This window comes from Podarcis cretensis (genome assembly GCF_951804945.1).
Source record: "Podarcis cretensis genome assembly, chromosome: 3".
NCBI lineage: Eukaryota > Metazoa > Chordata > Lepidosauria > Squamata > Lacertidae > Podarcis > Podarcis cretensis.
The window spans coordinates 82,016,698-82,040,706 of NC_137172.1; the positions used below are offsets into that span (position 1 = coordinate 82,016,698).

General features: G+C 40.9%; 1 protein-coding gene across 2 annotated transcripts in view; it reads left to right on the forward strand.

The window, feature by feature from the left end:
• The first annotated feature begins 377 nt into the window (after nucleotides 1–377).
• Nucleotides 378–24,009, forward strand: part of RNGTT (RNA guanylyltransferase and 5'-phosphatase) — a 119,497-nt gene continuing 95,865 nt past the window's right edge. Inside the window, exons 1-8 of one of the 2 annotated variants that reach the window (XM_079970484.1) lie at nucleotides 378–594; nucleotides 1,185–1,294; nucleotides 2,155–2,258; nucleotides 2,338–2,426; nucleotides 7,626–7,701; nucleotides 12,235–12,487; nucleotides 19,002–19,111; nucleotides 19,825–19,926. In XM_079970484.1, the coding sequence (XP_079826610.1) occupies nucleotides 531–594; nucleotides 1,185–1,294; nucleotides 2,155–2,258; nucleotides 2,338–2,426; nucleotides 7,626–7,701; nucleotides 12,235–12,487; nucleotides 19,002–19,111; nucleotides 19,825–19,926 (908 nt within the window). In that variant the 5' untranslated portion in view covers nucleotides 378–530. The remainder of the gene's footprint in view (nucleotides 595–1,184; nucleotides 1,295–2,154; nucleotides 2,259–2,337; nucleotides 2,427–7,625; nucleotides 7,702–12,234; nucleotides 12,488–19,001; nucleotides 19,112–19,824; nucleotides 19,927–24,009) is intronic. The other variant, XM_079970483.1, reaches the window with a different exon arrangement.

Here is a 24,009-nt window from a genome sequence, read left to right on the forward strand (position 1 = left end):
TTTCCGCCGCCTCCCCAATCCTCTCTGCGGGGTTTGGGTGAGCTACGTTAAATCCCACTCTATATGTATTTTACAGAACAGTACAGTATAAACTTTATTAAATTAAAACCCCTTGCTTGCAGAAACCATATTTTACTTGAAAACCCACCGCGTTACAGTAATAGAGTTAATAATGACTCCCCGCTCCTTCAAGCCTGAGGTATTCCTCTGCATGTTTCGTACTTCTATGGGAAGAAGGGCGGTGTCTCCGCTTTGACAACGGCGCTGCCACAGAGAGGACGGGACACCCCTCTTTTCTTCCTAGAGTGGCCAGAGCAAGCCGCAAGCTCGATGGATCCCGGAAGCGGAACCGGCCGCTCTCGGCCGCGGGGCATTGTGGTCTGGCGGCTTCCGTGCGAAGTGGCTGGGACTGCTGCCGCCGCCGCCGCCGCCGCCGTCGCTGCTACTGGCGCGGGAGGGGGAGCTGTCAGGGAGTCCTGCCTCCCGGAGAAGCGAGGCGGCTGCGTGAGTCTTCCGGCCTCGAGGCCGCCATGTCTTTCAACAAGATCCCGCCGCGGTGGCTGAGCTGCCCGAGGCGCGGGCAGCCCGTGGCAGGTGAGCGGAGATCGGGGTGGCCGGTGAGGTGACGGCAGGGCGGGACAGGCGTCGCTTTCGCGCGCAGCAGCCGTGCCTCTCCCGGCCTCTGGACACTTGCGCCTGTCCTCCCGGCGCGCCGGTGCGATCGGTGGGTTGCAGGCAGGTAGAGGAGGACTTGTGCCCCGCTTGGTGCCTTGTTATCCTTGCCATGAGAGACTCGGCCTTCGCGGAGACAGGTCCTCGGGTTTATTCACGCTCCTCCAGTCCAAAGAGATAATTGTCACAGTCTCTCCTGGACAGACGCAGGTGCGCAGGTTACATGGGCTCCCCGTCCAGACACAGATCACGCAGCTTCCCCGTTTACGTAGGACTTGGGAGTCCCACAGGTGTATGAAAGCATTTACTCATCGTTCTGGATATGGTGGTACTGCCAGGGTTTCAATTTGGTTTGTTTTGGTTAGTTTTAAACCGAAACGAAATCTTGCAAACTCCGCTACAGTTCTCATGAAAGCATTTTGACAAAGATTCAGGCCGACGGTCGCACATGTTTATATGACTCCATAGGTGTGCTGTAAGACGTAAGATTTTTTGATTTTGTTGCCACACAGGGAAGTTTTTGCCCCTGAAGACAATGTTGGGACCAAAATATGATGATCAAGTTGCTGAAGAGTATCGTTTCCACCCCAGTATGTTATCAAACTACTTGAAAAGTCTTAAGGTAAAGAATAAAACCAAAGAAGTGTTTCCTTCACTGCATAAACATTTGATTCCCCCTTCCCTTTGATAAGTATAATAATAGAAGATTGTACATAATGGCTGTTTGGGACAGTGGTAGTGGGAAATCACAATTGCGGAGGGAAGATGTACAGATAGAAATAAGCCACTTTCTCTACAGAATCACTATCCTTTTGCACTGGTGAAACATTATACATTAACTGTATAAACTCTGTAAGCGTATGTGCAACAGCACATCAGAGGAAAAGTGCCCAGCGTGCTTCCATAGCATATGTTGTTGTTTAGTCGTTTTGTCGTGTCCGACTCTTCGTGACCCCGTGGACCAGAGCACGCCAGGCATATATGTAGCCTCAAATTCATATTTAGATTTGGCTATGCAATTGTTTCTTTCCTTTTTATTATTATTGTTGCCTGGTAGCCTGGGGCTATAAATCCACTTTACTACTGTCTACACTCAAAGTGGATGTCTACATTTTTTAACCAAAAGAATTGCTAGTTTGAGAGGAGTGAGGCAAGGTCTGTTAGATGTGCAGAGGATATGCATGCTGAAGATAACAAACAGAAGGTAAATAAACTAACTTTTGAGGCAAAAGTAAAAAAAATAACAATATGCGCACAAACTTAGGAGACTGTTTTTGGGATGAGCTTCTCTATCACACAGTATGCTGTGGTGGTGGAGACTGCTAAAAACACTTTTATCAACAGCAGCATTAAGGAGTTGGAGAAGGGTTGAGACAGTGTGGAGTGGTCGATAAGTTCTTTTTTGGCGGCGGCAGCGGGGCGGGGGAAGTTAGTCCTGGGAAGAACTGTGTGTGCCTTAAACACTGGTTTTATTATTTCCAGGTTAAGATGGGTCTGCTGATAGACTTGACAAACACCACTAGGTTCTATGACAGGAGTGATATAGAGAAGGATGGGATCACATATATAAAACTTCAGTGTAAAGGGTAAGTTGATTGAATTCACAAGTATTTGCTTTTACACAAGAGGAGTGTTTCTATAACTTTGACTGTTTTGTTTTGCCAGGCATGGTGAATGCCCCACAGCTGATAACACAGAAACATTCATTCGTATATGTGAACATTTTAGTAATAAGAACCCAACAGAACTTATAGGTACGTGTTTAATATTTCTGTTTTTGCCATTCTTCTGCCTTGTTTTTCTCTCTTTTCACACAACACCCTTCCAGTCCTTTCCCCACCATATGCCAGTTTTATTTGGGAGTGAGCATTTCCCATGGTAGTAGCGTGGTCAGTAGTACTTATGGGGTGGGCGAGTTATTTAGTACACCTATGTTATGTTCCAGGTAAAAGACCCACCTCCCTTTAAAGGCAGTAAATTAATTTGGCCAGCATCACACAACTGGGACAGAATAAAATAGGTGTTAGTCAACTATGTTTTACTCAGAGTAAACCTATTGAAATTAATGGGCCTAACAATCGTGCTCATTAATTTCAGTGGGTCTGCTCTGAGTAAAACTTGGGTGAATCCCACACTTTGAGAAAAATACAGTTGTTATTACTGGTAATGTATGTACAGGCCTGAATGTCTAGTTGGGTATATCTAATTTTGAAGTTTACCTAATTAATTTCTACAGTGTAGTATTAGCCCTATTGGCTACATTACATGGTAGTCTCTATAAAGCATAGGCATTGTATAAAGCAGTGGTTCCAAACTTGTGGTTGTCTGCAGAACCCACCCAGGGGGTTCATGGCACCATTCACATAATAAAAAACGACCATAGTGATATCAACATTTTCAAAAGTAGGGGATCTATGGCTTGGTGTTGTGACCTGCAGAGCCGGAGGGCTCACAGACATTCGAATTTTGCAGAAGAACCAAGGAAGAAGCCTAAAACACCAGAGTGATCAGTTCTAGTATTTTATTAAAGAGAAAGGAATAGACCTCCAGAACAAATTAAGCTCTTAACCTGAGGTACCACTGTACTATATCCAGGCTGGCCAATTAGTGAATATCAAAATGAGCTGTGTATGAGCTCAGTGCTACAGCTACTAACAATCAAGGATGGGGTCACCTTGACTACCAATATGGCATAAGCAGGGCTTTCGGAGCACTCCACCTTTGGTTCAACACCAAGTCCGCAGTACTTAGCTAATTGGGAACCACTGGCATAAAGCATAGGCTCATTTTTAACCCCCCACCCCAATTGCCAGTTTCAGAGGTGTGAGTAAAATTAATGAAATACATTATTTGTTACATAGTATTCCAAGTTCTTCACAGGAAAATGTAGGTGTATACAGTCTCAGTGGGTAGGGGCACAAACTGTAGGAGGGCACATTTCAACTGAGCATTAGGAGAAACATATCGACAACAAAATCAGTCCAGCAGTGGAACCGATTTCCTAGAGGTAGGAGCTTTAAGGGGAGGCTGAACAGCCATCTGTTGCAGATGCTCTAGTTCTGGCTTTCTGTACTGAGCAGGAGGTTGGATTAGACAGCTTACAAGTGCCCATCCACTTCTTTAAGTCTTTCCACTTGAGACAGCAGCACTGAATTGATCAGAAGTGGAAAGAGAATGTCCTTATCTGCTCTCAGTTGTGGCGTCTGTGGGTGGTATTCGGCTAAGTTTTACTCAGAGCAGGCCTATTGAAAATGCAGTCTCAGACAGTGGAGGTAGAACACAACACTTGTGGCTAGTAGCCTTGTCCTTAAACACCTTTTAAAAGCATCCAAATTGGTGGCTATCACTGTTCCTTGCGGGAGTAAATTCCACAATTTAACTATGCTTTGTTTGAAGAAGTACTTTCTTTTGTCTGTCCTGAAACGTTAAGCATTTGGCTTCATTGAATGTTCCTGTGTTCTTAGTCTTATGTGAAAGGGAGAACAATTTTCTCTGCCCGCTTTCCCCCCACCCCATGCATGCTTTTCTACATCTCTGCCACGTCTCCTTTTACTTGCCTTTCCTTGAACTAAAAAGCCCTACCTGATGTAATCTTTCCTCACCCCCTTGATCATTTTGGCTGCCTTTGCAGCTCCACAATATGCTTTTTGTAGGTGAGGTGATTACAACTGTACGCAGTATTCCAAGTGTGGTTGTACCATAGATTCGTATAATGTCATTATGATATTAGCACCAAGGACCTTTGTGTTAAGGCACTCTAGAACTGCTGATTGTCAGATAAATTGGTACTGAGCAAGTGGACAGATAATCTGACCTGGTACAAGGCAGCCTTCTTGTGTTTAAATGATTAGTGGTTTCTTAATGATCTAAAATGGGGAGATGGCATGTGTGTAGCCTCTGTGGCATGGTTCTGTTTTAAACACAGAACTGGGGTATAGTGTGTGTACATTTTCCTTTGTTAGAAGGAGAGGTTTGCTACCCAAATGCCTGTTCATGGTAGTTGTTACTCTCCCCAGATGAGCAGACAAGTGATACATTGCATAGTTCTATTATAGAGATTAAGTTGGGGTTGATAGGAACATCATTTCTTGGAGGAAGAAAAGCAGTTTTCTTAGAAGCTTTCTGTTTGTTCAAAAGGGTGTGTTTGTTTGTTTTATTGGTGTATGTGTTTCTGTTAGCTATTGGTGTAGGTTTCTGTTAGTATATAACAAAACAAAACCCACAAAAAACTAATTCAGAAATATACAACAAGCATGTTTTTAAAATTACCCATAGAGCAAAGTACTTTATTGGGCTCATATCTATTATGTGTTCATGTTGGGATATTGCACTGTTATTTCTGCAGCACACAGTGGCTAAAACTGCACATTCAGTTATAGTGCAGAAAGGCCTTGCTACTCGATAAGCAATTTGCAGTGAAACTGGGTATTGTTACCTGGTTCTAAAACAGTTCATAACAGATACTTGTTTTAAATGTAATTTTCAGTGATGGGCTGTAAACTTTTGATGTTAGGATACAGGGAACATATAGTGCTTCACATTGTTTATTTTATGCTGCATAAATCAAGACATATTTTTGAGATGGTTCACAAGGCTGACATTAAGTTACATCTTGCCTTAATATTTTTACTTCTTTTTCTTGAATATTAGCATATTAAAAACTTCACATCTGGTAGGTTTTCTGCAAACATTGCTAAGGGAAAATAGGTGATACTTCTGCAGGTAGAGTCAAGTATAACTGAGAAGTGCTGGAGAATTTTAAATATCATTATGACACTATTCCATTTGTTCTATGCATTAGACCTTATTTTATTATACCCCGCCTTTTTCCCTGATGGACCAAAGCACCAACGGTGAAATAATTAAGTCTCTAAAAATGTTTTCAGCAGATGACCAAACATCATTATAGGTGCCTGTCTAATTTAAAAAGGAACATTGTTAAAAAGTACTTGCTGAAACCATCTAGTTCTTTCCTTCTGAGGTGAATTAATTAAACTAGTTGAGTTTTTGCTTGCCTTTATAGAGAGACTTGGTGGAAGTGGGGGAAACTGAAGAGCTGGATTAATGTATTTACATTAAAGGAAATACAATTGGATAAGTAAATGTCAGACCATACGGGCCCTGAGTAATATGAAGCAAAAAACGGAAATAAGCCAGCAAATCTTTCACTTCTGAAATACTGAGAATTAAGTAGGAACTGTAAAGGACATAACTATTTGCTTTAATTAGTTATTGTCTTGAATAACAAAACCAATACAAACAAAGACATCTAAATCTGACACTTGTATTTTAATTTAGGCTCAAGATTAAAAAAAATGAGCTGGTTATAATCAATAACTTTGTACTTTTAATATATTTTTAAATTGGCCACTAGATGGAGATATTGCCACAGGAATAATATTCTTAAGCGGTTTTGTATTAAAAAAAACCATACTGCAGATATAATAACTTAAGTAATAAATCTAATACTTCAGGAATTTTCTTGTAGCTGATTGCTGATCGTTTTAATAACAAAGTGCAATGTGGTCTTAAAATGCAAGCTATTGTTGAAGGTTCCCTAAAACACAGGGAGAGCCCTGTTGGATCAGACCAAGGACTCCCCTCGTTCAGCATCTCATACCTATGTATGAGATGTGCCTATGAGAAGCCTTCAAATGAGACATGAAGCCTTTCTCCCAGTCACTGGTATTCAGAGGCATGTTGTCTCTGAACCACGAGGTTCTGTTTAACTTCTCATAGATAGTATCTTTCGACCCCATCTGTACTCTATGAATTTTCCTGATGCCCACTTAAAGCCATCTAAGCCGGTGACTGACATTACATCTTGTGAATCCCATAAGATAATCATGTGTTGATTGAATATGTTATTTCTTTGCCTGCCCTGATATTCTAGTCAGTAACATTAAGTGAAGAATCTTTGTCTATTTGTTTGATAGCAAGTAAAGAGATGTGATCTCCCTTCCCCTCCCCACACCGCCAGGTTTTGGATCGCTAAATTCTTTATAGTCCTTTCTTTGGTTCCTACAAATATTTGTGTCAGAGAAATGGAATACTTGCCCCTGTTAATCAGTACAGTAATTGGTATTAAGCTGCTTCCGTGCAGGCTACTGATATGGATGAGTATTAGTAATGAGATTTTATCAGAATTCATGTTATAAGAATGGGAATCTTTTGATGGAGGTAATTCAAAGGAAGACAAAAAACTGACATTCTGTAATATGCAAAAGCACTCTTCCTTTTAGCTCAGGCACATTTATTTGCCTAATATTTTGAAACAGAAGAATAATGTTGGATTCTGGAAAAACTGTGGTTAGAAATACTGCTTAAAATGTGTCCAGTTACAGATCATAGCACTACTGTGGGTGCTTGTGCAAAGGACAAAGAAAGATGTAGCTGGATATAGCTGCTGTGGCCAGGGTAATTTGAGGAAGTTTGAGTAAAACAGTTTGGAAGACCTAATGGGTTGGGATTGGACACTGTGACCTTGGCAAGTGCCTTGTACCAAATGAGAGCAGAGTTCAAAGTTCTCTCTCTCACTTTTCCTGAAAAATGAAAGATTGACATCTTTGGTGGGAAGGAAAGAAAAGCATCTTCAGAATAATGTAGGGCCTGGTTCTTGCATCAAGGAAGCTCAAAGCCATCCTTCTTGGGAGAACTGCATTCAGGAGTAATAGGTTGCACTTCTGCCTTCAGCCCCTGGCTGAAAGTAGAACGTAAAGAAATGAAATGCTTGTTTACTCATGGAAGCATTTATAGCCTACCTAATCTAGCTTCCGCTCTGATTTCTTCCAGCACAGAGTTGCTGTTCCAGATATGTGGCAGGGGGAGAGAAATGTAGCAGTCAACTGACCCCACCCTGAAGGGAGAAACTGTTTGAGGGCTAACTGTGTCAGAAAAGAAATATTGGTGCTTTAAAATAGTCTCTGTAACTGCAATTAATTTTTGTTTTTTAGGTGTTCATTGTACACATGGTTTCAATCGTACTGGTTTTCTTATCTGTGCCTTTCTGGTTGAGAAGTTGGACTGGAGGTAACTTTATACTTTTTTAAAATTTAAAAATGGATTGTCTGTAAACATTGCATTGTTTTATGGGTGGGCTGGTTGCTGTAATTTGTAGCTTAATCTATTATAGCACCCTTATCTTTTTAGTATACAAGTTTCAGGAATGCTGATGATAATATTAGATGATGTTTTCCAATATCTCTTTCATTAATGTGGCAAATGTGGAATAGTAGTTGATAGATTGTAGTATTGCCAGGGAGGAGTTAGTTGACTGCAACTTAAGAAGAAGGAAGTTTTTAATGTTTGAAGTTTTATTCTGTTTTAGTGTTCTGTTGGGAGCCACCTAGAGTGTCTGGGGAAACCCAGCCAGATGGGTATGGTATAAATAATAAAATTATTATTATTATTATTACTTCTACTACTACTACCACCCTATCCACCCTCCCCCTGCCTCTGCCTCCAGGAAAATGTGTCTTGAAATTAGGAGCTGATATGATTACAAAGTCCCCGCTGATAATAACTTGGATGTTACAGGTTTTCTAAGTAAGTGTGAGATTTTGGCCCTTTTATGTCATAAAGCAATACCAGCAGATGCGAGAGTGCTGCTAGTGGCATTCAGTAGGCACCTAGCAGGACTTCTGGAGGAATCCTTGTGAGCTGAGTGTGTGTAACTTTAACAACCAGTTTGATCTGCTGTGGTTACATGATAATGATACATGGCAATATTACCTACAACTTATGTGCATTTCAATCTAGTATTATGACTTCCGAGGCCGTTTTGTATCATAACAAGAAACATATTTTCCTTTTTTTATTTAATTGTTTAAGAATTATATTGATACCCCCTTTTTTCTGCAATGAAATGCTCAAATCAAGGTGGATAGTTTTCAGAGCTGCTCCACTGTGCTCCCCTCCAATAATGCAGGCAGCTGTGTTTTATGCACCTCTGGTTGCTGCTCCTTTTGTGTTCCTCCTTGGCCCTCTTTCCAGTTGGATCAAAACACATACAAACAAGTTTTTTCTCACCCACAAAGGTGTAGTTCTAGCAGAAAGAAGAACTGTCTGGTGTCTATTGACAAACTGCCAGCCATATTAATTAAATTGGAAACAAACAATTCATTCTCTATCTCTTCCCCTTGCCTGAAGGTGGAAAATTGATACAATTGCCCCTTGAGGCAAGCTACAGGCAGTTTCAGGATTGCATCCAACACTTCTTTTTTGCTCATGCAGCAGACTGGGGGTTGGGGACCCTTTGGAGCAAATTTAGGGGGCACATGGGGAGAAGAGAGGAAGGAATAGTGCCACTGTGTGTGTGTGCAGAATGCTACTCACATGGTATTGGATACAACCCTTAGTTTTTAAACATTTTGATCCTGTAAACACCATTGCATCCTTTAGCTCCTCTTTGAATCGTGATCTTTCATATACACATCTTGTTGAATTGGATTGTATCTTCTTTTAAGATACTCTGTTCTATGGGCTTCTATGGGCTTAAAGTTACCTAGTCTGCTGTTGATTTGCTTTGATGAAAAGTTTCAGTGGATTTTATGTATACCATGTTTCTAGTTTTAATTTTCTAGCTTTATCTTTTAGCCCTTGGGTATGTTTGTTTTGCAGCTGTGAAAAGATTCTTCTGTTTATCAGAAAATTGTTTTTCTGTGGCTGTCCTCATAAGCTGTCCTAGTATTATTTGTGCACTGACAGGTTTTTAAGGTGTCACATTAATAATAGTGCCTTTAAACCAGAAACATAAAAAAGCTTAACAATACCAAGTCATTTGCACTTGGCAACAACATCCAGTCCTTCCCCCCTAAAAACATGCATACAAATACCTTTATTTTAACACAGGAGCTTTTAGCCCAAGGTCTTGCGGAAAAGAGAGGTCTTTCACTAGAATATTAAGAGCAGGAATAATTTCACTCGTCCAAAATCACGTAAATGTTCTCATGCATTTAATTGCTAAAAAGCATGTATGTATCCTTTCCATGCTTTTACAGGATACTTTACAGTTTACAAAGTCTCTGAATAGGGCATAAGTTTGACAAAGAGTGTTGGTGTTTACAAACTTTGCCATCAAATCCAGTGACAGCAAACTTCATACGCCATCTGACTGTGCAATTGTTATTCCTAAATCGATTTGGCTAGTCTACATACCACAATGTGTCACTTATTGAATGATTAGCGATAATGTATGTTACAGACTTTTCATTTTTGTATCTATCCTTGGAGCTGCGTGTTGGGAAATTCAGGGCAGATAAAAGAAAAGACACTTCTTTACTCAGTGCATAGTTAAAACTGTGGAACTCTCTGCCACAGGAGGCAGTGATAGCCCCAAAGTGGGATGGCTTTAAAAAAGGATTAGACAAATTCATGGAGGAGAGGGCTATTAAAGGCTACTAGCCATGATGGCTGTGGTCTCCCTCCACTGTTGGAGGCAGCAATGCTTCTGAATACCAGTTGCTGGAAACACAGGAGAGGGCACAAATCCTGCTTGCTGGTTTCCCATAGGCATCTGATCGGCCATTATGATAACAGAATGCTGGATTAGAGGGGCCATTGGCCTGATCCAGCAGGCTCCTCTTCTTCCTCTCTGTTACTTCATGAATCCTGAAGGTGGTTGTGACCCACTTCTTTTTGCCCACTGTCCTTTTTCATTATTGACTTTGTTGCCAAATGGCTTGCTCTGAAGTTTAAAAGGATGATGTTTGTCTTGACCCTTGCTGTGGGATTTTGTGTGTTGAAAGCATTTTCAAGCACATACTCTTTTTAGATGTAATAGATGCATGCAGTGGTGCTGTACCTTAAATAGCTAACAAGACAAATAAAATGGAAGCATTTAAATCAGGAGGTCTGATTATTTAAAATGGCTGTTTAAAATGAATTGGAATAAATAGATATGTTTACTCAGATATAAATATATATAGAAATGTAAGTAATATAATTACAACCAGTTAATTACTGTTTTGTGAACTGCCTAGGTATTTTTTCTTGAAATGAAATGTGCTATATACTTTTAATCACAATACTGTATTAAATGTACTTCGAGAAACAATAACCAGAAAAATAGTTTAGCTTTTCTAAATAGTAAAGGTGAGCCATATATTTCTGGAATAAGTGCTGACAAAAACCCAAACAGCATTATTCCACCAGCAGTTTGATATTATCAGCAGCACATTGAGTTGTATTCCCAACTAAGTTATACTCTTTGAAATCTCTAGACATAAGTCAATACTAACTTAAATCCATTCATTTTATTGGGTCTACTCATTGTGTCTTTGCTGGATACAACTCATTATGGACACACATTATCCCAGGAATATACTTTTGTGTGTTGTGTGTGTTTGAGGAAAGGTCTTAGCACATCATGTTAGATAGCTTTCCTCTGGCAAATAGTTAACTAGTAATTACACTTGTTCATCTTGCCAAAGGCAAACCATTGTGGGCTAATGCAGCAGATTTAAAATACAGTTTACTAAAAAACGGGGAGCAGGGAGAGACTATTAGGAGAATTTCCTTAATGTGACAATTATATAGAGTGGATTCATTACCATTAGAAAAGTCCCCTTTGCTGCATTGTTCTTTAAAGCTAGCAGACATTATTTACTGGTGGAAAAATGTGTTCCTTGTAGAATAGTCCATCCACATCATCCCTTTAGCATATGAAGTAGAAAAGCTGTAGATACATAGTGACTTCTGAAATGAGTTTTAGAGCTAGTTTATGGAAAGGTTGTCCAGATGGAGAACTCTCCAGTTAAACAGTGGGAGTCTACTTCAGACTCTCCTTTAGCAATCAGCTTGATCTCCCCCAAGGCAGTTTTACTCCATGAAAGTACCAGGCTGTTTCTTAATACATGCTAGGGCTTCCAAATGCCTATTATTTGTCATTTCCTGCATTTGCAGGGGGAAAGTGCAGTATTGAGGAAAACTGGTTATTTTGCCTAAGATGCAGTTCCACTGTTCCTCTTGCCAGTTTTTTGCTCTCTTGGTGTATCAGTAAGATACTAAAATATGCACTTTTGCCAGGTACTGTTCTATGGGGAATGTCCTCTGAATTGCCTTGATCTTCAGTGAATATATGTCTGTGGACTCTCATAGGCTCAGTAAGGTATTGCCAGGACCCCAGGGTTTGGCCACAAGAACTCCTGTTCAGCATTACAATAACTTGTATGCCCTGTGGACCATAGAGTGTTCTGAGTTACAGTCCTGTAGGCTGAGGCTTGTCATAGGTTTGGAGACTTTCTGAATCTACCCTGCAGAAATGGGTGGGCAGCACTGAGCCTTGCTATGGCATTTCAGTCAGGCTTAGTTGGGCAGATTCCTTGCATTCTTTCTTCATTTTTGCAGCAGGGCTGTCATTTTGTCATCATAAGGAATGCACTCTTGTGTTTGAGGCTCTTTCTGGATACTTAATTATATGCTTACTCAACCTGAGCAGAATATTGATTAAATTTTATGGTGAACTATGGTGATACCTTGTTGGGGATCAGAATGATTGGGGTTGCAGAAACGAAGCATTTAACGTGCTGAAATAATTCCCTGACAATTTCTGCTTTGTTGCAGCATTGAAGCAGCTGTGGCTATTTTTGCCCAAGCCAGACCACCTGGTATTTATAAAGGTGATTATTTGAAAGAACTCTTCCGTCGATATGGCGATGGAGTGGAGGCGCCGACCCCTCCCCCTTTGCCAGAGTGGTGCTTTGATGAAGATGAAGAAGAGGATGAGGATGATAACTGCAAACCAAGAACCCCCGAATCAGAAGCTGGGTCATCAACTTCATTTTCAGGCAAAAGAAGAAAAGAACACTTAAAGCTGGTAATGTTGTCCCAAGAGACCTTAGCTGTATTTGAAGTTAGCTAAAACAAAGTTACTCTCTTGTGTTGATCAGAGTCTGATACACTCCCTTGGAATTGCAGAGATTTAGGAACCTGTTTTTGTGTTATTTGCTATACTAGGACAACAGCGTTGTTCCTGAAATGTAAAAAGTAGAAGACTCTGCATAGAGTGCAAACAGAACGAGCTGGGAAAATGGACAAACAAGATGTTTGCGTTGCAGACACCAATGTTTTGGATTTAGCCACACATTCTTCTTTTAGGCAACTTCTAAAATGTGTGGGGGTGGGATGAGTTCTAATGTTGACAGAAGGAAACTTAAGTACCCCTGGGCGCACGCAAGACTTTCAGATCCCAGCGTGTCAGGGGTCGGGAGGAGTGAAGGCAGCAAGTGTGATAAAATTCTGGAAAGCAGGCAAAAGGGCTTTGAAATTGTTCCTTTTCTGCTTTGGTTGGTAGTCCTGTGTTTCCATCCTACTGTTCAATGCTTTCTTTTCACTTCCTTTTCACCAACCACCAGAATTTCATTCAAAAGGCCCTGAATTCCATAATAAACCAATACAAATATTGATAGCTATTTATATCTAGTATTCTATGCAATTTCCTTAGGGTAGAAGTAGTTGCTTAATTTTGAAATGCTCTGGAATCTAAAAATTTTGCTACAGAATCAGCACTCTATTTTTTTGTGTTGGATAACTCTGGGGTGTAAGGGAAGAATAGTTCCAGTACAAGGAACCTGGATACAGAAGATGATGGAAACCCTTTTTGTTTTCTAAATTTGGGGTATAAAAGTTTAGAATTGTGTTTCTCTAGTCATGTAAATTCATAACTGGTAACTTTTTTGTGAATAGTTTTTCTTTGAAAGAGTAGAGCCGTGGGACTTTTAATTAATGGATGGAAATTCACAACTGTGACGCTTTTCAGCTAGCCGCGGAATTGAAATTCTGAGTGCTTAAATTAGTAAACAGATTGTACGTAACCTTATCTATTTTAGTTGACATGTCAAGCAGTTATGTGAACTTTTAAAAATAGATTTCCGTGACTAATGGTTTAGCTGAACACAAACTTTCTTTCCTTGATGTGATTGCAGCAAATGGACTGTGTTTTGGTATTTGATTGGATAGGGTTTCACATTCTATATATTTTATCTGCTTGTTTTGCCATTCTTGGTATATTGGAAAATAATAGTGAGGTTTATAATCTTAAACATCTGACTTTTGGTGAAGCAGCAGGTGCAGATGATGTTGAGGACTGTGTGCCTCTTGCTTCCCTTGCTGCTTCCCTTTTCCTGACTGCAGGGCCATCGGTTCTGAATGGCTACTAAGAGGTGGGGCTTAGCAGTGGTTCATACTCAGTGGAAGGAGTTTTTTAACACCCAGAATTTTGAAAGTGATGCTATACTACAGATGTGTGCATTAATTTTTTTTTTTAAATTAAAAGTTTCTCTGGCATAGGGCAAACCTCCATAAGCATAACTAGAATGGTTGTGGCAATGGTAGTTTCCCCCATTATCCCTTCTTCAGAAAAGTGTGATCTGCCATCAACACATTAGGCTGCATCCTCTTTTATTCAAACTAAATTCTCATCTGTTAATTCAAAACCACAGTAGAGAAAGAGATGCAGCTCCATGACTGTCCCTCGTTTTATCACCTAGTCATTTGAAAAAAAAACCATAAAGCTAAATTGTGCGAATAAGCATATTAATAATTGAAGCAGAATTCAAAGATGAAGCGATTTGAGGGAGTAGAATAGTTTGGTTAATATGCATATTCATATAATTCAGTTTTACAGCTTTGGATGCACTCTCTCTGTCAAGGAGTGTAGGGAAGACGAATTCTATTGAAAGCTTTAGCTTTTCCAGTAGCTGAATAGAGGAGGAGGCAGCACTGTATCTGACTGAACTATAGGAATGCAGAACTATGAGGAGAAGAGCTTGTCAGGTATCCTTTAGCATTTTGGTTGCTGAGGTCGCTAAAAAGCTACCATTAGCCGAATGTAAGAGTGGGGAACCTTTTTCTTGCTAAGGGGCTGCATTCCCTCAGGTGTAATGTTTCTGGCACTGCATGCCAGTGGTGGTCAGAGCCACGGTTGGCAGTGGGCAAGGCCAGAGCCATTCATCACTGTTCATCACTCATACCTCTTGCACATACATGCCTCACCCCATCTGTTTGTCTGTTCACACACTTATACCTCTCATTTCACACACACACACACACACACAGAGAGAGAGAGAGAGAGAGAGTTTATCCTTATGTCCATTCACATACACTTATCCAATCCAAACACCCAGCCCCCGCTTAATTGAAAGCAGGCAGGTGACTGGGAGAACAATAGAGCCATCTATCGGAAAATGACAAACAGCCGAGAAGAAGGCGGCTGGCCAGTTGGAAATGTGCTATGGGCTGCATTTAAAATTTGCCAGGAACATTTTACACCTGGCTACTGGCCACTTAGGACCAAGTGAAGATGCCTGGGTGCCAAGATAGCACCTGATATCTCCGCTATCTGGAGGTGCATGCCTTGAGATCATTGGACCTTGCCTGTTTTCATGCACTAGCAACACATTCTGTAGAAATCTGTCAGTTATATTTTACCTGCACAATAAGAATGAATTTCAGGAACCAAAAAGTTGTATTGAAAAACATGACTTTCAAGCCGTCTGGCCCCCAAATGTCAACTGTTTTGGTGACTGTAACCCTGGGCTAAGGAGCCATTTGGCGCCTAACTTATGTATCTGAGTTTCTAAGACTGGCAATGGGTCAGGTTTGACCCAAAGTAAGAAGGAGATTCAATAGTTCCTCCCTGCCAATTTAGATTACAGTGACTGAACTGGAGGCCCCTCGGCTGACTTCAGGTCCAGTGTTGGACCATTTCGATCGGATACTCCCTACTGATGTGGATAGATTCCTCCAAGTTGGTAGGCCCACCACCTGCCTCCTTGATCCGTGCCCGTCTTGGCCGATTAGGGAGTGTCCAGATGTTGCGCGGACCCCCCGGTTGAAATTATCAATTTGTCCCTTGACACGGGGACATTCCCAGGGGAACTGAAGGAAGCAATGGTGTGTCCACTCTTAAAGAAAACTTCATTAGATCCCTTAGACCTATCCAATTACTGCCCAGTTTCAAATCTTCCATACCTGGGTAAGGTAATTGAGAGAGCGGTTGCTGAACAGCTTGGTAGGTTTTCGGAGGAAACATCGGCATTAGATCCATTTCAGTCCGGTTTCCGTCCTGGTTTTGGGACGGAGACGGCTCTGGTTGCCCTAACAGATGATCTCCGTAGACAACTGGATCAAGGCGGGTCAGGACTGCTGATCCTTTTAGATTTGTCAGCAGCCTTTGACATGGTCGATCATGATCTTCTGGACCACCGCCTCGCAGACGTGGGGATACAGGGCATAGCCTGTAACTGGTTGTGCTCTTTTATCTCTGGTCGGGGACAGAAGGTGGCACTAGGGAGGGAAATGTCGTCGCGCCACTCCTTGGTGTGTGGAGTGCCGCAGGGCGCAATTCTCTCCCCGATGCTTTTTAACATCTTTATGCGCCCCCTTGCCCAGATTATCCGGACCTTTGGGCTGGGCTGTCACCAATATGCTGATGACACTCAGCTCTATCTGCTGATGGATGGCCACACCGACTCGACCCCGAACACACTGACCAGATGCTTGGAAGCTGTGGCTGGATGGTTTCGTGGGAGCCGATTGAAACTAAATCCTTCGAAGACAGAGGTTCTATGGCTAGGTCGGGATGGCATGGGGATGAGGGACCAACTCCCTTCTCTTGCGGGGGCCCAATTAGTGCCATTGCCTTCCGTTAGGAGTTTGGGTGTAATCCTTGACGCCTCCCTTTCCATGGAGGCGCAAGTTACAGCAACAGCCAAGGCGACATTTTTCCACCTTTGCCGCATCAAGCAGTTGGTCCCTTACCTTTCCCGCCCCGACTTGGCCACAGTGATCCATGCGACGGTCATCTCCAGGCTTGACTACTGTAATTCGCTCTATGCGGGGCTGCCCTTGAAGCTGTCCCAGAAACTCCAGCGGGTACAGAATGCTGCAGCGAGGCTCCTCACAGGGTCTCTGCCATGGGAGCATATTCACCCAGTGCTTTTCAAGCTGCACTGGCTCCCGGTGGAGTACAGGGTCAGATTTAAGGTGCTGCTTTTGACCTTTAAAGCCCTTCACGGCCTAGGACCCTCGTACCTACGGGACTGCCTCTCCTGGTATGCCCCATGGAGAGCCTCAAGGTCCATAAATAACAACTCCCTAGTGGTCTCAGGCCCTAAGGAAGTTAGATTGGCTTCAACCAGAGCCAGGGCCTTTTCAACTCTGGCTCCGGCCTTGTGGAACGCTCTGCCTCATGAGACCAGGGCCCTGCAGGATCTGATTTCTTTCCGCAGGGCCTGTAAGACAGAGTTGTTCCGCCTGGCCTTTGGCTTGGAGCCAATTTGATTCCCTCCCTCCCTCCCTCTCTTTTTTTTTCTTTTCCTTCTCCTCCTGCGATGAGGCTACATTTTAATATTTTAATGTTCTATTATTTTAATGTTGTATTTTATTTTTGTTTTTAAGTTGTAATCATTCATCTTGTTTTTATTATTGCTTGTAATCCGCTCTGAGCTCGGCCTTGGCTGGGGAGGGCGGGGTATAAATAAAAAATTATTATTATTATTATTATTATTATTATTATTATTATTATAGTTCCCCACACATAGCCTAAAGATTAAGGACTGTCTAAACAAATTAATAGTCTGATAAATTTTGAACTTCACAAGATGTACAGAGTAAATATTTATTGGAAACATTCCAGGGTATAATACCTTGCATATCATTTCCTGTATCTAGCAGCCAGCTGCTGGGAAGCTTTCCCATTGCTTCCCTAGACTTTCAGCACTGTTGGGTTGGTCAGTTCTCAAGAGTTGTTAATACATGATAACGAAACAGTAGCAGCTTCACTGGCTGATGTTTGAATTCTGTAAGGGCAAAATAGTTGAATTCTGATTGTAAAACACACTTCTGTGTGCTAGTTGATAACAGACAAATTAGGCTTAGAATACTTTTTTCGCAGTTCAATCCCTATGAAAGCAAAAACTGAGAAGCATGTTTGTCTAATGTGAAATCTTGTGTGTTTTGAAGCTTAACTGTGCATAGCGTAGCTGAGCTTGCAGATGTAGAGATAAGAGAAGATAGTGTGGCTTTTGGAGTGTGCAAAATATGGGTATCTTTGGTTGAAAAGGTCTTTTCCTGTTCTGAACTTCCTTTGTACAAACAGCTTTATAAGATAGGCATGGCAGAATAAATAGTATACATTTGTTCAGAAAGGTCACATGAAGCATGATGTGGTTTCTGAGCAGCGTCAGAAAGAAAATCAATTTTAGATATCGCCCGGGTCCTGTGCTTGCTTTCCTGGTATGGATTTATTGTGCTTTTTTTTTTTTTTAGGAGATGCAGGGCAGGTGAAAGCCTTGCAGATAGGTGCTTGTGAGGTGCTCCAGCCCACTCACAATGGTACACTTGGTGATGCCCTGCTTGGATCAGGGACACCTGGGTTCATATGATCTGCACAGCCATGGAGCTCAGTGGGTGACCTTGAGTAAATTGCTGTTGGGCTACAGCGGTGGTGTTTCGTGAAAAAAACACCAAGGTGCACCCTATGTTACACCTTGAGCTGCCTTGAGGAAGGGCACAGTAAAAATCACACACACACACGGCACCGCTTCAGGGGAACCTAGTCAGTTTGTTATCCTTGTTAAACAGAGCATAATATGAAGATATATTGATTTTGCTATTAATTAGTTGGCACATTTAAATCAATTATGCAATATCTACATCCAGAAGTTACCGTATTTTTCCATGTATAACACACACCCAGGTATAAGACGCCCCCTATTTTTGGGGACAAAATTAACTCACCCGCCTGACCAACACTTCCTATTGCACGCGACAAAGAAGCTACCAATTGTCTCATTGCTTGCAGACGGCAGCTGCAAATCACCCTCCATATCGCCGCAGCAGCGGCTAGTCGACAAAAACCCTTGCCGCAGCAATGAATCACCCGCACTACCGTCGCTGAAAGTCTCCTGCTCACGGCAGCAACCAATCCCTAGTCCCAACTCAACACTATCCATGTATAAGACAACCTCAATTTTAAAACATTATTTTAACGTAAAAAGCCCCTTGTCTTATACATGGAAAACTATGGTACTTGGGAATGTTTGGTAGAGATCAGAGGTTGAATCTAAGACAAACTTAGAGCAGACACATTGAAAACAATGGACATGACTAGCTTTAGATTACATCATCCATGTAAAATTTAAAATTGCATCAGCAGAAATGTGGTGCTGGACAAAAAATGGCAATGTACGGTAATCTAATTTCTTAAATCTTACTTCAAATGTGAATTTGATCCCACTTAATGCTGAAATCTGGATAACCATATCATCAGATTTTTAGGCTGTTGTTTGTTGTATTCTAACTGTTTTGTTCTGTGTGTTTATTTTTAGGGTGCTGTGTTCTTGGAAGGAATATCAGTTAAGCATGTAACCCAAGTAACAACTCAACCAAAGTTAGGAGAGATACAACGCAAATGCCAGCAGTTTTGTGGCTGGAAAGGGTATGGAAACACATATTTGGGAAAAAAAATAGTTTGTATACTGTAAACTAGAAATAGGTATGTCTGCCATACCTCTAACAATACTAGGTCTCTTAAAAATATAAAAGTGAAATATTTCAGTAAATGGCATCTTTAGATAATTGTTACCTCCTTTTTGAAGTGCTTAAACAAAAGATGCTGATTGCAAGATATGGAAGTAGAAATCTTCATCTAAACTTTCACTGAAGTGAAATGGTATCAGAAGTTGCATGGAAAAAACTACCACAGATACTAATTGGGAACCACTGTTTTAGGGTGATAGTCATACTCAGAGTAGAACCATTGAAATCAATGGACTGGTGGGTGTACACTGAGTTTGAGTTAGCTGGGTATCGCCTTTTGAGCATATACCAATTTTACTACCTGAATAATATTTTTGAATTTGCTTTGGAAACTCACAAGACCCTTTCAAAAGCTGTTGTCCCAGATGGGGGAGCCCAGTATCCAATTGCTCTGAAAGATTTAATGGGTGGATATTAGCTGCAGCTAGTATACCAAAATCCTAAAGCAGTCATTTTGGCCACAAGACGGAAACATTTTGCAAGCACTTCCATCTTCCCCAAAAAGTGATTCCTGTTTGAAAGCCACTATTTCAGGAAAGCTGATTGCCAAGAAAGGCTGATTGTAGAGTGATGCTGCAAGATATTAATAAGGCTTCTTTCCCCAAACTTTAGAACTGGATTCCCCGGGGCACAACCTGTTTCTATGGATGAGCAAAATATTAAACTCTTAGAGCAGAAGCCATACAAAGTAAGCTGGAAAGCAGATGGAACTCGGTAAGTTGAAATTTCTTTATAAATTAGTGTTCCAAACACAAATTATGAATTGTTCTGACATGCCACCTTTTTGATATGCGTAATGCATGTCCTTGTGTGTGATTTTTTTTTTTAATGGGGTGTGATTTTTTTTGCTGCACAGCCTTACATCTTTGTGAATTAGAAAGCATTGTTAATAATACTGCTGCGAAAACTTTATTAGGATGACTTTGAGCTTGCTCATTCTGCAGGAGACCCAACCCAACTGATCTTCCCATAGTTTTAATTTATTGCTTTAACTGATTTTGCAATGCTTTGCAGTATATATATCCATCATACATAGAATCATAGAATCATAGAGTTGGAAGAGACCACAAGGGCCATCGAGTCCAACCCCCTGCCAAGCAGGAAACACCATCAGAGCACTCTTGACATATGGTTGTCAAGCCTCTGCTTAAAGACCTCCAAAGAAGGAGACTCCACCACACTCCTTGGCAGCAAATTCCACTGTCGAACAGCTCTTACTGTTAGGAAGTTCTTCCTAATGTTACATATTATGTAATACCACTCATAGTACAAAAGAGTTTATAACTGATTGAGCAAACGCCTACCAAATGAGAAGCAGAAAGAAATATTAGCAAACTTGTAATTAAAAAAGCTATTTTAATTTATATGATTTGGCTTTTGTTGGGATTCTTTAATGGTACTTATAGTTTATGCAAGGAGACAGTATACTGTTTGCTTAGACTTGCTTATACAGGGTGAGTCTTTAAAAAGAGGCTCCGTGGAACATGTGTACTGCATTTGCCATATGTCCCTGTCATTTGTTATTGCCTACTCTGTATACCCAAAGTTTGCTCTTTCAGACAGTCAGCATTGCCTCCTAGGCTGGGGTTCCTTTGACTTTGGGTACAATCTAATGTATAATTTTTCTACTAGAAAGGTTAAGAAATGTATGTACGTACTCTAGTTTATTTGAGAGTTTCTAGAGTATGAAAATACATAGACATGCAACATCAAAACAAGTGTGCTCTCTTTTTGCCACTCTTAAGCCACAAATAGACTTGCTGGACCACCTGGTAGTCATGTGAGCTTTCTCTGAATTTGTTCTGAGTAAATAATGATTTTTAACTAGATCTTGTTGGCTGGAGTTGTTGGTTATTGGGTGATAGTTAAGTCACCTTTGGTTACTGTGCTCTCCTACCAAGACTTTCATCCATATTCCTAAAAACTAGAAGCTTTGCATATGCTGGGTGATGGGGGGAAAACTGAGACTGCATTTTCTGACAAGGGTGAATTGATTGCTGCCATGCAGACTTCCTGTTTACCGCTGAATATGGTTATTGGCACACAATATTTTTGGTAGTCTTAAAGATCACATCATTGTGCAGAGAAAACACAGGACCAGTTTTTCTGGCCAGCTCATGTTAATGCCACTTACTAGCATAGTCAGAGAAGAACCAAGTACACCAGGACTTAAAGATTCTATACTTTTGTATTCACAACTACACTAGAAAACAGTGCACACCATCCATCTCCCCATTATTCCTCATGGTAATATGGAGAACTGGAAAGTGAAATGCAGTAGCACACATTGACATCCTGCATTATTTTTGGGCATGTAATATCTACTCGGGAACGCAGGTGGCGCTGTGGGTTAAAGCCTCAGCGCCTAGGGCTTGCCGATCGAAAGGTCGGCGGTTCGAATCCCTGCGGCGGGGTGCGCTCCCGCTGCTCGGTCCCAGCGCCTGCCAACCTAGCAGTTCGAAAGCACCTCCGGGTGCAAGTAGATAAATAGGGACCGCTTACCAGCGGGAAGGTAAACGGCGTTTCCGTGTGCGGCTCTGGCTCTGGCCAGAGCAGCGATGTCACGCTGGCCACGTGACCCGGAAGTGTCTCCGGACAGCGCTGGCCCCTGGCCTCTTAAGTGAGATGGGCGCACAACCCCAGAGTCTGTCAAGACTGGCCCGTACGGGCAGGGGTACCTTTACCTTTTTAATATCTACTCACGGCTAGCTCCTGGAGATACTAGGTTTTGTCTTCTCTGTTACTGGGAAAAACTTACCTGGCTTTGATGATCAGCTTTCATTTCTGCTATACCTGTCTCAAAACACCATGCACAACTTTTCACCTTGAGCAAAGATGCTAAACTGTGGAATCCCTTCTTAGTAATTCTGTAGGCTGTGTGGCTGCCTATACACATTTCTAATAATGATGATGATGATGATGATGATGACAAAAAGCCCAGCACACCAAAGCACACGCAGAATAGTACTTTGGCTTACAGATCTGTTTCCTTCCCTACTGGGTTTGAAGATTTGCAGTAGTAGTCACAAAGGTTAATCTAGAAACATCATCTTGAAATCCAAATAAGATTAAGGGTGGTACACAAATGTTTTAAATAATAAATAAATATCAGGGATGTGGGACTTGTGCTTTCACATATACTGGAAATCTTTGAGTTGGAGAAGGCAATTCCTTTATAACTACGAATATATTCATTCTTGCAGAATACATGCTGCACTTAACTAAAATATACAAACATGCTTTAATCACACTGTGCTTACATATTTATGTTTAATTCATCTGCGTATATCCTCTTGTTTTCTGGCACAGAGCTCAGGGGAAAGAACTTACTCTGATACAATTTCAATGTCTGAACAATTTAGGTTTTAAAACTTTGCCTCTAAACGTTCCATGAAATGAATTGTATAATGAATTTACTGAAATAGATTTTTATTAAGCTGCTGCTGTCTCTGAAATGTTTTTATGCTAATATATTCATGAGAAAGAGATCTAAAAGGCAAACTAATTTTTTTCTATTACACAAATTATTCTTGTGGTCCTGATATGGGGTATAATATTATAGGTTAGGAGTAGCTAAGGGAAGTATGGTTTTACAAATGTACCCAATTTGGGAGGATGAGGTTATTGAAATTGAAATTGTATGAATAAGATAATTATCACAATATGGTGAGGCGGGTTCTATACTTGCTGCTGCGATTGGCTTTGGTAATGAAAAGTATAATTAGGCCAGGTGGTTAATGGTTCGCTTCAATCCCTAGATACGTATCTCATTAATAATGTTTGTAGCAGATGTTTGTTCTAATGAGTGGAGGTGAATGCTCAGGCTGGAATAGTGTGGGGAGGTAATGAGACACTCATCTTTGGGAGACTCAAACAACTACTGAGAATATTACAAAAGGGTTTGGGTTGTTTATGAAATAGATAGCAATAGTGAAAAAGGCAGTTCTAAATTTTATGATTAGAAAATTTGTTAGCCAACAAAAACTGTTAACTGTTGTTGTTTTTTAGGCAAATACAATATTTTGTTTTTGAGATAACACATGTAATTTTTTGAAATGATTCTGAGAGATAGATGAGTATTCTTTAGGTTGAGGGAATTGTTTTCAATAAAACATTCAATATAAACTGTTATGGGAAATGGCTATTATATTCTAATAACCAGTGCATGGTAGCTGCCATGTAAAAAACAGAATTATTCAAAAATTGTTCTGAATGTGACTAGGCAACCTCAGTCTGTCTTTCCTTACAGCCACAGTTTGAAACCAATTGTTCAAATCAAATCTTTGCAACTTTTGTGTATTCATTTTGTATATAAACTCTAAAATAGGAAATCACATTGCTTGCACTGTTTTGCCAAACACATAGAATTTTCATAGATTAGTAAACTCCGTGAATAAGGTAGTATTTGTTTCTTGGAATAAAATGAATACTGGAGCATGTGAGGTAAGAGAAGTCTTTTCTTATCCATGCTGCTGATGAAATTTGGTTTCTGTAGATTCATATTGTAACTGCATCCCTGAGGGTGCAGTGCTTCTGTGTGGCTTGGAAGGTAACTGGTTATAATATTTTAACGAAGGTGGTGATTGCAAGGTAGCACAAAGCAAATTGGTAATAGGGTATGGCAGATCAGGCAGAACTGTCGAAATACCAGGCAGTTCCTATTTCTGGCATCCCTGACAATACTGTCTGTGCATGTTAGACTCTGTGTGTGTGTGTGTGTGTGTGTGTGTGTGTTTAGTAATAAATCCCCTAAAAATCCCCTTAAAAATCTTAAGTCCCTTACAGAGAAGGAAAGAT